Source organism: Ursus arctos, unplaced genomic scaffold (genome assembly GCF_023065955.2).
Source record: "Ursus arctos isolate Adak ecotype North America unplaced genomic scaffold, UrsArc2.0 scaffold_26, whole genome shotgun sequence".
Taxonomy (NCBI): Eukaryota; Metazoa; Chordata; class Mammalia; order Carnivora; family Ursidae; genus Ursus; species Ursus arctos.
In genome coordinates this window covers 24392585-24407318 of record NW_026622941.1, presented here as the reverse complement: position 1 = coordinate 24407318, position 14734 = coordinate 24392585, and the positions used below count along the sequence as shown (strand labels likewise).

Genomic DNA, 14734 nt, shown 5'->3' with positions numbered 1-14734 from the left:
TTCAAGTGGTAAACATTTCTGGATATAAATCTTACAGAAGCCATTGAGCCCAAACATCAATGCATAACATAGAGAAGAAGTGAAAAAAAAAAAAAACCCACGCTGCTTTTCTATTGCAAATTATGACATATGCACACACATATGTATAATCATGTACACACATATGCATACATAGGTATGTAGAATAAAACTCAACAATTACTGACATAAAGAATTTGTAGTGAGGATACTTCCCCCCTCTATAATGTGCATGTTTCCTGGTAAAAGAGTTTGCAGATTTTGCCCTGGATTTTCCTGGATTATATTTCAGTCTCTTAGGGTAATGACACAAGAAAACTTAACTGTTGATTTAAAGTGAAGGAAAAATATACAGATTTGGAGACTTGGTTTTGTTGTTGGTAAAAAACATATATATCTACAATATCAAATACATATTCCCCACTTTTGGTCTTATAAAAGGATGAAATTGAGTTTTGAAATTAATTTACTAAGTCAGGTAAGCTCTAAAAGTAAAAACTAATACTAAAATAACATAATAAAATAGTGATCAATAATGATAATAAATGTGAATCCCACATACTCTAAAAATATACTTACTTTGAACCCCAACCTCTGAAAATGTGTGGGAGAAAAGATGGTTACCAGAAAATTCCAGAAATGATCTGCAAATAGATTCCCTCTAAGTCTAGCAAGTGTCTTAATAATCAGAAGAACCTCAGGAAATGTGGAAGATGGATGGAAGACACCTTTCCTTGGTGTTGGGGGAGTAAAAAATTTTTTGTGCAAAGGGACAAATGAAGCCCATTCTAAAAGGTAACAGTCATTTCAGAGTTACCTTAAGTTTACTCTTTCTCATTTAACTCACCTGGGTTTCCCTTTTTCAAACCCCTTGACACTGGCTTCTGCATGGTAACGTGCAGTTCCACAAATTCCAACCCACAAGTTTCTGATTTTCAAGTTCTGTCCATTGAGTTAAGTTCAGGTTCCTAGCACAACAGACCCTAACCTTCAAAGCACTGATTACCTCTCAGGATGTTTTATAAACTTTCCCCAAGTCAGGTCCCTCTATAAATCATTCAGGCTTAAAGGAATCTGCAGAGCTTGTCCTCAACCACCATACTTGACAGATATCCCCAAAACATTAGAAGGCACCTGTCTTTCTTGTCTACTGCCCCCCAGCAGGTGCAGCAGCGTCACGTGTGGCTCACTTAGCATTGAGTAGCTGCTAAACTGACACACCGAATCAGTGCCAATGACATTGACTTACAAACCTCTGACACGCAGTGGGCACTCCATTCATAAATGGGAATATTCTCTTAGCCAGGAGAGATCAGATCATAAAATTCTGAATTTAAGGCATTCCCCTATTGGAGGGCATATTAGAATTTGTTGACGGAAAGGGTATTAACTTAATTCTTGAAATTCTTTGAAATTCCATAAAAATGCTTCATTTTAAATGATACCTATTTACACACATTGTCTCTTGCAGTGTTCTGCATTCAAAGGCATTTAATCAATACTAATCAATTAATAGAGTCAATATGAAAGAGTAAGTCAAATTTAAACCGTTGACTTAATCTCAAAGTTCAATCTTAATTCTGTTTTAAAGGTCAAAAAACTGAGGTGACTGTTCCTTCATGTCAGATGATTTCTAGTGGTTTTATGTTGTAAATAAAACATTGCTTGGTAAACATTTTGTTTTCTAGACGTGTATTGCTACCCATGAATCGAATGGGATTGATATCATCATTGCCTTGATTCTAAATGACATAAACCCTCTTGGTAAATATCGAATGGATCTGGTGCTCCAACTGAAGGTAGAGTAAATCCATTATTCAGGGGCGGGGAAGAGTGACGTTTTCTATATAAAACTGCCTTTCAGAATGACTCTGACTCTTCAAGTAGTTCTTGTAAACACCCAGGTATTATCATCCGTTCAGCTAATGAATTGACAGAAAAGAATAGTGAAAGTATAATGTGCACTAAATCCCTAATAAACGTCCAATAAGCTTTGAGGTCATGTGCAGTTGGAGGGTACTTTACTGACAGTTCTTGTAAGTAGCCACTTTGTTTCACTACTTCTCTCTGTTTTTATTCCATAGTTTATCATACGAAGGAAGGAAAGGTGTTGAACACTCATTAGGCCATATATTATTAATCCGTCTTGACTACAGAATTCTATCAGCAAGTAACAGTGATTTAGACCATGTAAAAAGAAGGGCTGCATTTTAGTTTCACGGCTCTCTTCTCTCAAAAAGTTGTTTTCTTTTCCATCAGAATCTTGTTTTTTTTGTCAAATACTATAAGCGATTCTCACACTCCCTTTGAGAAGCTGCTTTAACTGAAGCTGTACACATACTTCCCAGTAGTTCCATTTGTCAGCGCTCAGGAAGAAAGTGGAATTTAAAAAAAATTTCTCCAACTTATTCTTTAAATGGAAATAGACAAGTGAATATACACAGGAAGCTATATAAATCCCAAATCCAAAGACATGATATTCAATATAGATGAATTATTAAAGACCACATTACTGTGGTAAGTGTTAAAGAGGTAAAAAAAAAAAAAATCATTGGTTAAATACAATTTTTCTGTAAAGACAGGTCCATCCAATATCAGAGCAAAATTTTTTTTTTTTTTTTGGAGAGAGAGAGCACATGTGTGAGTAGGGGTGGGGGCTCAGAGGGACAGAGAGAGAGAAACTTTTTTTTTTTAAAGATTTTATTTATTTATTTGACACAGAGAGAGAGACAGCGAGAGAGGGAACACAGCAGGGGGTGTGGGAGAGGAAGAAGCAGGCTTCCCAGCGGAGCAGGGAGCCTGACGCAGGGCTCGATCCCAGGACCCTGGGATCATGCCCTGAGCAAAAGGCAGACACTTAACGACTGAGCCACCCAGGCACCCCAGAGAGAGAGAGAGAATCTTAAGCAGACTCTGCACTGAGTGTGGAGCCTGTGTGGGGGCTCCATCTCATGACCTGAGCCAGAAGCATGAGTTGGACACTTACCCGACTCAACCACCTAGGTGCCCCTAGCAAATATAATTAACTTTAAACTTTGTATCAGTAAATTTGTGGCCAGAGAGAATAAGAATGATATTTTTATAATTTGGTTTCTAAATATAGATTTAGATATATAATGGAATGTACATATATCCTAATTATGTGAAGATTGTGCTAGGGCTCCTAATAAGCAAATGTTTCTTTCCATAGACAAGGAAAGACAAGGTGAATTTTTATTTTTTTCACTGTTTTCATTGGCAATATGTATAAGCCTTGGGTCTTTCTGTACATAGAATAGAACAAAGGTGATCCTTATGTAGATTGAACTTGTGTCCCTTTCCTCATTAGCATCATGCTTTTGTTAGTGAAGCAGCCTCGGCCTATGTGACAGACAGCTTAGGTTGAGTTAGTAGAAAAGTGTTCATTTCATCTTAAATTCAATCTTGAATCATAATTTGTAAAGAAAGAACATACAGAAGCCTTGGCCTTTGGCTCTTTATATCCTTTATTGGCCTAAAGACTGTACCTTTAAATCTCATTTTTAATTAATATAACTTAATGGAAGAAAATACTGAGTGATTCATTCATTCATTCATTCATTCATTCATTTGAGAGGGGAGGGGCAGAGGGAGAGGAAGAGGGAGAAAGAGAATCACAAGCGGCCTCCCTGCTGAGCACACAGTGGGGCGTGGGGCTTGATCCCACAACCTTAAGATCATGACCTGAGCTGAACCCAAGAGTCAGACACTTAGCTGACTGAGCCACCCAGGAGCCCTGTGATTCATCAATTTAAAACAAAGTATTAGGGGCGCCTGGGTGGCTCAGTTGTTAAGCGTCTGCCTTCGGCTCAGGGCGTGATCCCAGAGTTCTGGGATCAAGCCCCGCATCAGGCTCCTCTGCTGGGAGCCTGCTTCTTCCTCTCCCACTCCTGCTGCTTGTGTTCCCTCTCTTACTGCCTGTCGCTCTCTCTGTCAAATAAATAAATAAAATCTTTAAAAAAAAATAAAAAATAAAAAAAATAATAAAACAAAGTATTAAAAAAAAGATAAAACCAAGTATAGACATACAGATTATTTACAGATCCAAATATCTGTAAACAACTAAATGATGGGGTCTTACTTAACAGTACATAGGTATTTTTAGCTATTCAAATGAAAATGCTTTTTTGAAAAAGGACTATTTAAAATTTCATTTGTTACTAACCACTATTTATTATATCTTTTCGAAATGTGACGTTGGCTAAATCCAGGTATATATAAAATACCAGGTGAATGGATTTGACTTGAAATATTTAAAATATGGTCTTCTACTTAAAGAACAAGGCATGTGTACCTTTCTAAACAATCTATGAAACTTTGTATATAATGGCCAATATGAGAACAAGGCTTATAAAGCAGAATAATATATATTGGCAGATTTTAGGGGGCTTGCATGGGTAGAATGCTTTTAATCATAAATTCTCCATAACATTAAAGAGTAAGTCATATTAAAAAATGCTACATTAAGGTTTATTTTGTATCATTCATCCTTACATTTAATTGCCTAATCATTTATGCCTTCATTTATAATTTTAAGTATACTTAACTGTATATACTCATTTACTATGAAGGCTTATGCATTTTTATCATGCATATGTCTTGTCCTTTAATTTTTAATTTACATTTCATGACTGATCTGTGACTGCAAAGTTTTGAATTTGTAAATAGGTTTTTTTTTTTAAAAGGTCTCTAGCTTCCTTTGGAAGAAAATCTTCTTTTAACACTGACACACACATTTGATTTCTTAGTGTATATAGGCTCTTGTACTTTCAATTTGATTCAGATTTCAGGTCATTTACAAGATTTCTGTTCTTTCAACATAGTGTAAAAAGAAGACTGGAAAAAAATCATATTGCCAATGGTATTCTGAAATTGGATGTATTTTTAAGCTATTATGTATCGGGCCTGCTAAGTGAGGTTCATTAGACAATACTGTTAGTGTTGCCAAGGTTTTAGCTTTGAATTCTGTGGGGTCAGTTCAGATTGCTCTGAGGATTTAAGTTCTCCACTAATCCTGTTGTTTGTATAAGATGCTAGATTATAAAAATGGATTTTAGGATTGGTACAAATCTGCAAAAATTGAAGATGGAACAGAAAAAATTAATGTCACTTCCCTTACAAAATACTAATTTTTTTTTCAGGGTGGGTCAGTGATATTGCTGCCGTCATCATTAGACATCATTGCTCCTAATATTAGTCATTTAAAGATAGTCTTTAGGCTGCACCCCTAAAAGAACAAAATAGAATTTGGTATTAAGTTACTCAGTAAAATTAATTTGTATAAATTTAACACATTTTATGTGGTGAATGTCTGCATGCATCAAACAGCTGATTCACTTCAAGTTTTTATCCTATAAGATGTTAATTTTGAGTCACTGAGAAACATCTTAAAGCCATTTGACTTTACTTCTCTTGTGCTCCTATCAAAGACTGTGTGTGGAGCTTGAGATTTTTATCTAAATAAATATTGCAAAAACACTGTAGAACTATCTCCCAGGTGGTTTTTATCATTTCACAGTTTGCCACAATTCTGGGGCAGTGCTATTGAAAACAGTGTAAAGAAACATCTTTCCAAATATTGAGGATATTGTGCTTTGTGTAATGAGACTTTCTATAATTCTTTGGATTACAGATCCACTCTATCAGAAACATTAATGGTATCTACAGTTTAATGTTTGAGAATATATATTATAAACCAAAGCAGAAACATCAAAGACAACATAAACTATTTTTAATCTCTATTAAACAAAAAAAAATATTATTCTTCTACAACCCAGATGGTAAACATGTTGCATATATACTGCCATGGAGTGCCACCTGTAAACTATTATCAGTAAATTTTTATTTTACTTCTAACTCACGAGTTTAAAATTTTATAGATTAATTCTCAGTAATTATTGCTCAGATTTATTTAAAATTTTGATATGCTAATATGTATTCATGTTTCATGTGAAAAGCAATTGTACTAAGTTCTTTAAATTATATACCGTTTCTCTAAAATACATCATTGGTACTGCTTTGCCTTATCATCTTGTTAAAATGGCATCAAGGCAATGTCTATTTAGAAAATGGTGATGGAAAATAGTATATTTTAATGCATTACATATAAAGTCAATTTGTATTTAAAACAGCCTTTTTCCAATATTTAAAATATTCTTTGTAACATACTCTCATGATTCATTATTTTTATTTTGTGTTGACAATGAAGTAAAACCTTCTATATTAAAATGTGAATTAGCTAAATGAAATTAGCAGTTTAAAATTCTGTTTGTTTTTTTAAAAATTGTCGTGGTAATGTCAATTAAAACAAACACAGAGATCGTTAATCCATGAAATAGGCTTTCCATGTGAATTAACTCAATCTGTATCTATAGAACAATGCCTCTAAGCTTTTGCTGGCCATTATGGAAAGCAGACATGACAGCGAGAATGCAGAAAGAATTCTTTTCAACATGAGACCCAGGGAACTGGTAAGAAAGCTTTTGAAACTGTATTAATAATGTTCATCCTAAAAGGGATAAATTTGTAGTATGCGTGTCGGGGAAAAGGGCTAGTGGCTTTCACTGCTCTACCAGAGTATAATGGCACATCACAACTTACCTTTGCAGGTAACCCAGGAGGCCCCATGTTGGCAAAGCCTGTGTGATTTGGGTCCTTACTTCATTGGTTTCATCCACTCTAACCACTTTCCTTAATCAGATTGTCACACTCTGTTAAACTATCTGAAAATTCTTTTTGCCAGAAAAAAATAAGTTTGCTTTAGTTTGTGTATTGAAATATATGAGAAAGGTGTCTAAACAATGTTTGTACTCCTCAAAAATTTATTTATACCTCTTTCTGAACAATAAAAATAAAACCCATACCTTTTGTACTTGTTTCTATCAGTGAAATGTTGCACCATGCTTGGCCTAAAGGAAATTATATGAAGACTTGATGGGGATTCCACAGAGATCATTAGTGTGTCTTCTTATTGTAGAAGGGATATTTTCCTCCTCACTTGCATGGAAATTATGAAGTAACATAAGCATGCTTTAAAAACATTGAGTTTCTTTTTCTTTAATTTTAATCCCAGTATAATTAACATACAGTGTTATATTAGTTTCAGGTGCCCAATATAGTAATTCAACAATTCCATACATCACGACAAGTGCCCTCCTTCATCCCCATCACCTATTTCACCCTGTCCCCCCATCCCTCTCCCCTCTGGTAACCATCAGTTTGTTCTCTGTAATTAAGAGTCAATTTCTCGGTTTGTCTCCATCTCTCTTTTTTGTTTTCCTTGAAAGAATTGGTTTTTCAAAGCATTGAGAACACACTCAAACCCATGTGGCTCAGTGGCCCCATGACTGAGTCCCAGTCTTAGGAGCACCACTGTTGATACTATGGGGAGATCCTGTGGAAGGCACTCTTTTGCTCCCTCTTTAAGAGTAAGGAGTGGAGCTGAGGAGGCCTGGTAAAGAGAAATGTAAGATGCAGTTTTATTTAACATATATTTACTGAGAGCCTTATATCTGTAAGGCGGTGAGCTAAGAGAAGCAAGGCATTCTGTATTCCTATGGTTAAATGGGGCAATGAGTTACATATTCATTCAACAACAGCGCTATACAAGAGCCCTTAGAAAATGCTGTCTCCTCTGCCTGCAACACCTTTATCTCATCACGCGCTGCCTCGTGTGGCTCACCATCAGTCTGTTGCCTGAGTTCGTGCCCCTGCTCTGTGCTCACTTAGTGCCTCACGCTTAGTGTGACTGTGGGACTGTTGTGTTCACCTCTTGATGTGCTGGCTCTCCCACTGGACAGGAAGTTCCTAGAGGGCACATACTGTGTTATACCCGCTGTTGGGTCCTCAGTGCAGAGGACAACATCCAGCTTCATTTGTCCCTGTTACCTAGTGGGCGCTTAATAAATAATGGATGGTTATCAGGGTTCCAGAGTCTCCTAATTGGTGGGAACTTTGACATTGCCAACATTCAAATATCAAAGCAAAATTTTTCAAGGAAGACAGAAAATATTGTAGGAAAATACTTTCACATTCATATAAATTAAGACATTTTCCAAAGCCATTTTCATTAATAGTTCTTTTGTACTCTTCAAGTCTTAGAAAGTGTTCCGGTTTTTAAGTATACCTCATAAACAACATAAAATGTCTTGTTCCTATTTGCTTTTCTGATAGGTGGATGTGATGAAGAATGCCTATAACCAAGGACTGGAATGTGACCATGGGGATGACGAGGGCGGAGATGATGGTGTTTCCCCTAAAGATGTTGGACACAATATCTATATCCTGGCCCATCAGGTGTCACATTTTATATCTTGTATTATTGCTAATCTTATCAGTTGTGTTTTGTGTCATGACTTGTTATATTTTCAAGTTCTGGTCCCGTCAGTTATTCAGCACCTGCCCCCTTGCTCTGAGCCAAGGAAACGCTCCCAGAGTGCCTGATTGTGTTCCGAGAGCTGTGCTAAGTGTTGGTTCACAAGAAACTGGTACTTGCCACCAAAAACTGCTGGGCCAGGAGACAGGAGACAGTGCCAGGTTAGAAGCTGAGAAATAGACAAACCATGACAACACATGGAAGCTTGAAGGAGAAAGGAGGAAAGGCGAACTGAGAAGATAGAGAGTGTGAAGTAAGGGGGTACATGTGGTCTAATCGAGACAAACCTTGCAGACGGCTTCTGGCCTCTTTGAGTTGTAGGTTGGCGTGCTTCATACAGAAGCCAGAAGAGGCAGCCTCTAATTGGTTTCCATTGGACTTCTAACAGATATGAGGCTAAATTTTAAATTCTTTTAGAGGACCCATTGCCATTCTATAGTTCTTTATGAAAACAGGCACTTGATAAGTGTTGTTTGAAGAATTTAATTTTATTAACATGAAGACCAACTTTAAATTTGCATCTTCTACTGCAAATTTTTTTAGGAGTTAAAAATTTTAAATATACAGTGCCAATTTGATTTTGTCTATAGTGACTCCCTCTTTTCTATGGGATACAGTCCAAACTTTTCCGACCTTTCCTTCTAGTCATCTTCTCACATTGTCTACCTCTCCCTCTTCCTTCTTCCTCATACAGCTTACCAGTTAATTGAGCATTGATATAAAGTACATTGATTTATTCTCACTTTTTTATTTTTCCAGTTTTATTGAGATATAATGGACATATACAGCACTGTGTCAGTTTAAGGTGTTAAAATGTTGCTATTTAGACACTTCTTGCCCTTCTCTTCTCTGTATAACTGTATAATGTATGTAAACTTGAGTGTAATCTTTACAAAAGATTCTGGGAAGGAGTCAGATTTTAAAATATATTAACAAAAGAGGCTGCTTTGATTTTTTAATACAGTTTGATCACTGTGAAGATTTTTGGGTCTCTCATCGTATAGCAAAATGCATATATAGATGGAAACAAATAAGGGCAGATGGGTTATAGCTAGAAAGACAAAAGAGAATTTTAAGTATTGAGGAGCTGAAAGCCAGAATGAAGGACAAGTTGAAGGAAGAACACAGAGTTTTAGGAGGTGGAAAAGGTGTCATTTTATTTTTATTTTTTAAAGATTTATTTGTTTGAGAGAGAGAGTGTGAGAGAGAGAATGCGCACAAGCAGGAGGAGGGTCGGAGGGAGAGGGAGAAGCAGACTCCCGCTGAACAGGGAGCCAGACATGGGGGTCAATCCCAGGACCCTAAGATCATGACCTGACCTGAAGGCACTTAACCAACTGAGCACCCGGGCGCCCCAAAGGTGTCATTTTAGAGACAAATTCAGGTGACAGGAACTGAGTCAGTCTAGAAACGGAATGACTAAAGATTGAACGTGAGTGGAAAGAAAAAAATCACCGGCTGAGAATGAAAATCAAATTAGCTACTAGGAGGAAGAGAGAAATGTGATGGGCCAGCATGTGCATGGACAGGAGCTATTTCAGAAGCTGTAGCATTGTGGAAGGAAAACAACAAGGAAGAGTGGGCCAGAGTGAGCAATGAAATTTTAGAGGAAGGAAGTAGGGGAATTCAGCCACCCATGTTTTCTTGACTGAAAGCTAGTCTCGCTCTGTCTGGAGAGGCTGGCCCCTCTTGCACGAGTGAGCGGCTGCACGAACAAGTCCTGACATGACAGCCTTTCAGTGGGGAATGAACAACCAGCCCAGCTAAGTCGGCCTTGGAACCGGTAAAGTGGCAGATGTTTGAACCAATCACCCACGTCCGTGGAGAGGAGGTTTAAAAATGCCATCTCAGATTACCCATATAATATGCGGAACAGTTAAAATGTCGAGGTCAAGAAAAGACTTTTGTAGGTCAGTTCATTTTTAAGCAGACTAAGTATAAGAGTAGGGAGTACAGATTTTAAAAACAGGCCATAGAGAATGTAGAAAAGAATGGAGAATGAGGGTAAAGAATGCAAGAGCTGGCCATAGAATGAAGGATAATGGTATAAAATATGAAAGAAGTTAAAAATGAAGGATAATGGTATAAAATATGAAAGAAGTTAAAAATGCAGATGGCATAAGGGTCAATGATCTTGATGGGTGTCAGTTTATGACAGTGCTTGCAGAGAACAGATTAGATTCAAAGACCATGGTAGAGTTGTCCAAGGAGTAGGAATTCAGTAGTAAAAAAGAAGGAACAAGAGGATACAATTTACTGAAACGAAGAGATAAAATTACGGATGTGAAAATGGCTTGAATGGATATACAGAGGTTTCTTAATTTTGCAAAACCAAAATGTTGAAAGAGCAGTTGTTTGCAGAGCTGGGCTGGTACAACATAGAGATACATCAGTGAAGCCAGACTCAGTATAGGGAAGAAATTCTGAACACTCTAAGCCTTGTGATTAAATTGTAAGAGTAAATATGAAGTGAGAGTCCATGTGTGTTCTTCCAGGAACTCAAAAACAGGATAGGAATGGCAAAATATATGGAGCAGTGTATGTAAGTGACAGTGTAGAGTTAAGCAACTGTCTGCTTATTTTCTTAGAGTGACAGGGAACATTGTTACCTTATTACTTTCAAATGTATTCTCTTGGGTGACTCCTCCCACCATTTTTTTTTTTTAATGAAAAATTCAGTTTTCACTCAGAGAAGAGAGCCCACTGTGCTTTTTTGATCTTTCCACAAGTGACTCCTTTGGCATTCTCTAAGCTGACATGGTAATTTGGTTTCTCAGGAGGCCAACCATGGTTGCTGAGTACTTTAAGAATCTGCTGTCCAAACAGCCACCACATGGAGGCACAAATGCAAAGAGTAGGAGTCGCGTGCTTTGTTTTCAGGAACAGCCATGTAGCTGTACTCCAAGGGTTTGGTGGAGCCCAGGTTTTGCTGCTTTCATTGTGGATATGGAATTATTTGTCTCCTGAATGCTGATGACCATGCAGATTGGTTTCTGCCTTTGCACAGTTCAGTAATTCCAAAACTAAGGTTCAACTTCCTCCTTGTTTTACTATAATCATCTTTTGTACAGACAGTTTATTTTGGTGCACTCAGACTTTCAATTTTTGTTGTTATTCTTTTCATGGTAGTGAGGCAGTTCTGCTTTTTCTACCGTGACATCCTTTTTGGCCCTTCCTGTGGTTGGTGTTACAAGAAACAAATAATGCTTCTTGTAAGTGTCTTGTCTGATCTACATAAAACTATAAATACATCAAAAGGGAATTTCTTAAGTTCTAATACTATGGTGCGTGCAGAACATTTCCTTAAAATTCAGCTATGGGTCCTTTTTGATCTTCTGTCCTCCACATGTTCTCCTTACACATCTCTGCCTCCTCTTTCTGCTAGGCTTGTTCTCTTATATTTTGCTTTGTTACTCTTCCTCTCCTCTTTACTCTTATCTTTCCATAGAATAGTCACTGCCTGCACTCTAGGACATTCTTCAATACTTTGTATGTGTTTAACATGTATTAAACCATATTGCTTCTCTGCTCCCATGTAGCAATTTCTGTTTTTCGGTCTGAAAAACTTTATTTTCCCCCAAGCTTTATTGAGCTATAATTGACACATAACATTGTGTAAGTTTAAGGTGTATAATGTGTTGATTTGGCACATTTATATATTGCAAAATGATTGCCACCATAGCATTTGCTTCATCCCATTGCATCATTTTTTCCGTTTTGGCGGGAACATTTAAGATACGCTCTCTTGGCAACATTCAAGTGTATGAGTACAGTGTTATTAGCTCTAGTCACCCTGCTGTACCTTAGATCCCCAGAACTTGTTAGTCTTATAGGCGGAAGTATGTACCCTTTGACCAACATCTCCCCATTTCTCCCAGCCTCCAACCCCTGGTAACCATCATTCTACTCTCTGTTTCTCTGATTTCCACATTTTTTGATTCCACATATAACAGATCATATGGTGTTTCTCTTTCTCTGACTTATTTCACTTAGCATAATGCCCTCTAGGTCCACCCAAGTTGTTGCAAACAGCAGGATTTCCTTTTTTCTCATAGTTAAGTAATATTCCATGTGTATATTCCATATATATACACACCACATCTTCTTTATGCATCATCCATTGATGGACACTTAGATTGTTTCCATATATTGACTATTGGGACTAATGCTACAGTGAACATGTAGGACTCTTTATTTCAATACCTACCAGAATTAAGATGTATATGGAGAAAAGTATTAATTAGCAAACCTGTGGAAAGCAAAAATAACTCCTGGCTCATAAGGCAAAAAAGAATGGATCACTTCACTTTTTTTATTATTATTATTATGTTCAATTAGCCAGCATGGAATGGATCACTTTAATTGGCTATATGAAATTATTTTTAAAATATAGGTTTTAAAATTTTTCATGAGCTTTTCCTATGTCACTAAATGGTCTTTGAAAACATCATTCTAACGACTGAATAATCATTCATCATTTGAATGTACCATAACTTATTTAATCACTCCTATTGTTGGACATTTGGTTTCCAGTGTTTTTGATATTATAAATTATGCTATGATTAACATCCTCATACATTAATCTTTGTCTGTTACACTGATTACTTCCCTAGGATAAGTTCCAAGAAGTTTAATTACTAGATCACAGGGTAGTAACTATTTTATGGTTCTTGATACATATCATAAAATTGTTTTCCGCAGTGTGTGATGGTGCTAATCTTACTGAATCCTACATTATTACCATTTAAAAAAATCTTTGCCAAACTTATAGTGTTTGGAACATAGTGACTACTTCACAAATGTTTGTTAAGTGAATTAATGAATTATAGATGAAAGGGGGATCTCATTTTAATTCACATCTTTTGAATTACCAATAAAATGGGCCTCTTTTTTTTTTTTTTTTGGAGTGAGAGAAAGAAAGAGGGTCAGTGTGGGAAGGGGCAGAGGGAGAGAATCTCAAGCAGGTGCCCCACTGAGATGAAAACAGTAGTCAGACGCTCAACTGACTGAACCCCCAAATGGACTCTTTTTTCATGTTATTTGGTATTTCTATTTTTTGTGAATTATTTGAAAATGTGCTTATCCATTCTGACAGTATTCATTTTTTATTAGTGAATTTTAATTAACAGTAACAAATCTTAGTCATAGTAGCTATATCTACTTCTTCCTGATTAATTGCTTTTTAATGTTTTAATGGTAGGTTTCTTGTGCCCTGTTGAGATCTCTTAAACACACACTTAGATTTTCATCTGGTATATAATGAATTCAGTTAAGTATTTGATTATATAATCTTCCCATGTCATAGTGCAGGAATAATAAAAAAGCAAGTTCTAAGGCTGAGTTATCTCTGAAGGACTAGCCCCAGATTCAGTAATAAGAGGAGTCCATGAGGGCAGGGTTTATAGGAGTCACATGAATGTGACATAGAGCATGTGTCATGGAAAGAGCTTTAGCAGAAGTCAGGGCCAAATCCAGACCACCTTCCGGGTCAGACAGGGCACGTGAGTGAGCACTGTGGGAGCAGGTGAACGTGGGACAGTCTGGTGACCCTCTTCCAAAGCACACCTGCTGACTTTCCAGCTGGATTACAGGCCCTAGATTTCAACTTCTTTTGGCATTTCACAAGAAACCTGAGTTTTTAAATTTTTGAAAAATGTAAAATCTCTTAATTTTTTAACGTTGACGACTCATTTGATAAAAACACTGAGCAGTCCAAACAAAACTCACCAGCAAGTGGAAGGCAGCCCATGAACCATAGTTTGCCACTTATGGAGTTAGAGTGTCCAGATTTCTCATTTATTCTTCATTCAATTGCATGGATCTATTGAGTGCCTACTAGATGCCAGGCACTGTGCTGGATATTAGGAATAAAGCAGTGAAGACTACCAAGAGATCAGCTCTCAGGGAATTTATATTCTGACTGGGAGCAATGAAGAGTAGACAGACCAGAAAGACAGCAGATAGTGATATAAGCCCTCCAGTGAGTGAAAACAGGGTGTGATGATGAAAGGCAACAATGGAAAGCTATTGTAGATTGGGGATCAGGAGGGTTTTCTCTGAGGAGCTGAAATTGAAACTCGCTCTAAGTAAAAAAGCAAATGCCAGCAGTATGAAATGGGGAAATATGGCAGACATCCCAGAGAGTGGCCTGAAAGTGGCAATGAGCTTGGCGTGTCTAGAGTAACAAAAGATCTTGTAGCTAGACCCTCCACCAGATGTTAGGACTCGAATATTATAATCATAATACAATGACCCGAAGGTCACTTATTACAACGTAGTCATTTAAGAACATTTATTGAGCACCTTTTACGTCAGGCATTGTTT

At 37.0% G+C, this 14734-nt stretch overlaps 1 protein-coding gene across 2 annotated transcripts in view; it reads left to right on the top strand.

Annotated features, from left to right (window-relative positions):
- The window catches only part of ITPR2 (inositol 1,4,5-trisphosphate receptor type 2), a 472588-nt gene that overhangs the window by 323256 nt on the left and 134598 nt on the right, over window positions 1-14734 (top strand). For both annotated transcript variants that reach the window (XM_026502230.4, XM_044385596.3), the window contains 3 exons: window positions 1707-1817; window positions 6411-6506; window positions 8209-8331. In XM_026502230.4, the coding sequence (XP_026358015.2) occupies window positions 1707-1817; window positions 6411-6506; window positions 8209-8331 (330 nt within the window). The remainder of the gene's footprint in view (window positions 1-1706; window positions 1818-6410; window positions 6507-8208; window positions 8332-14734) is intronic.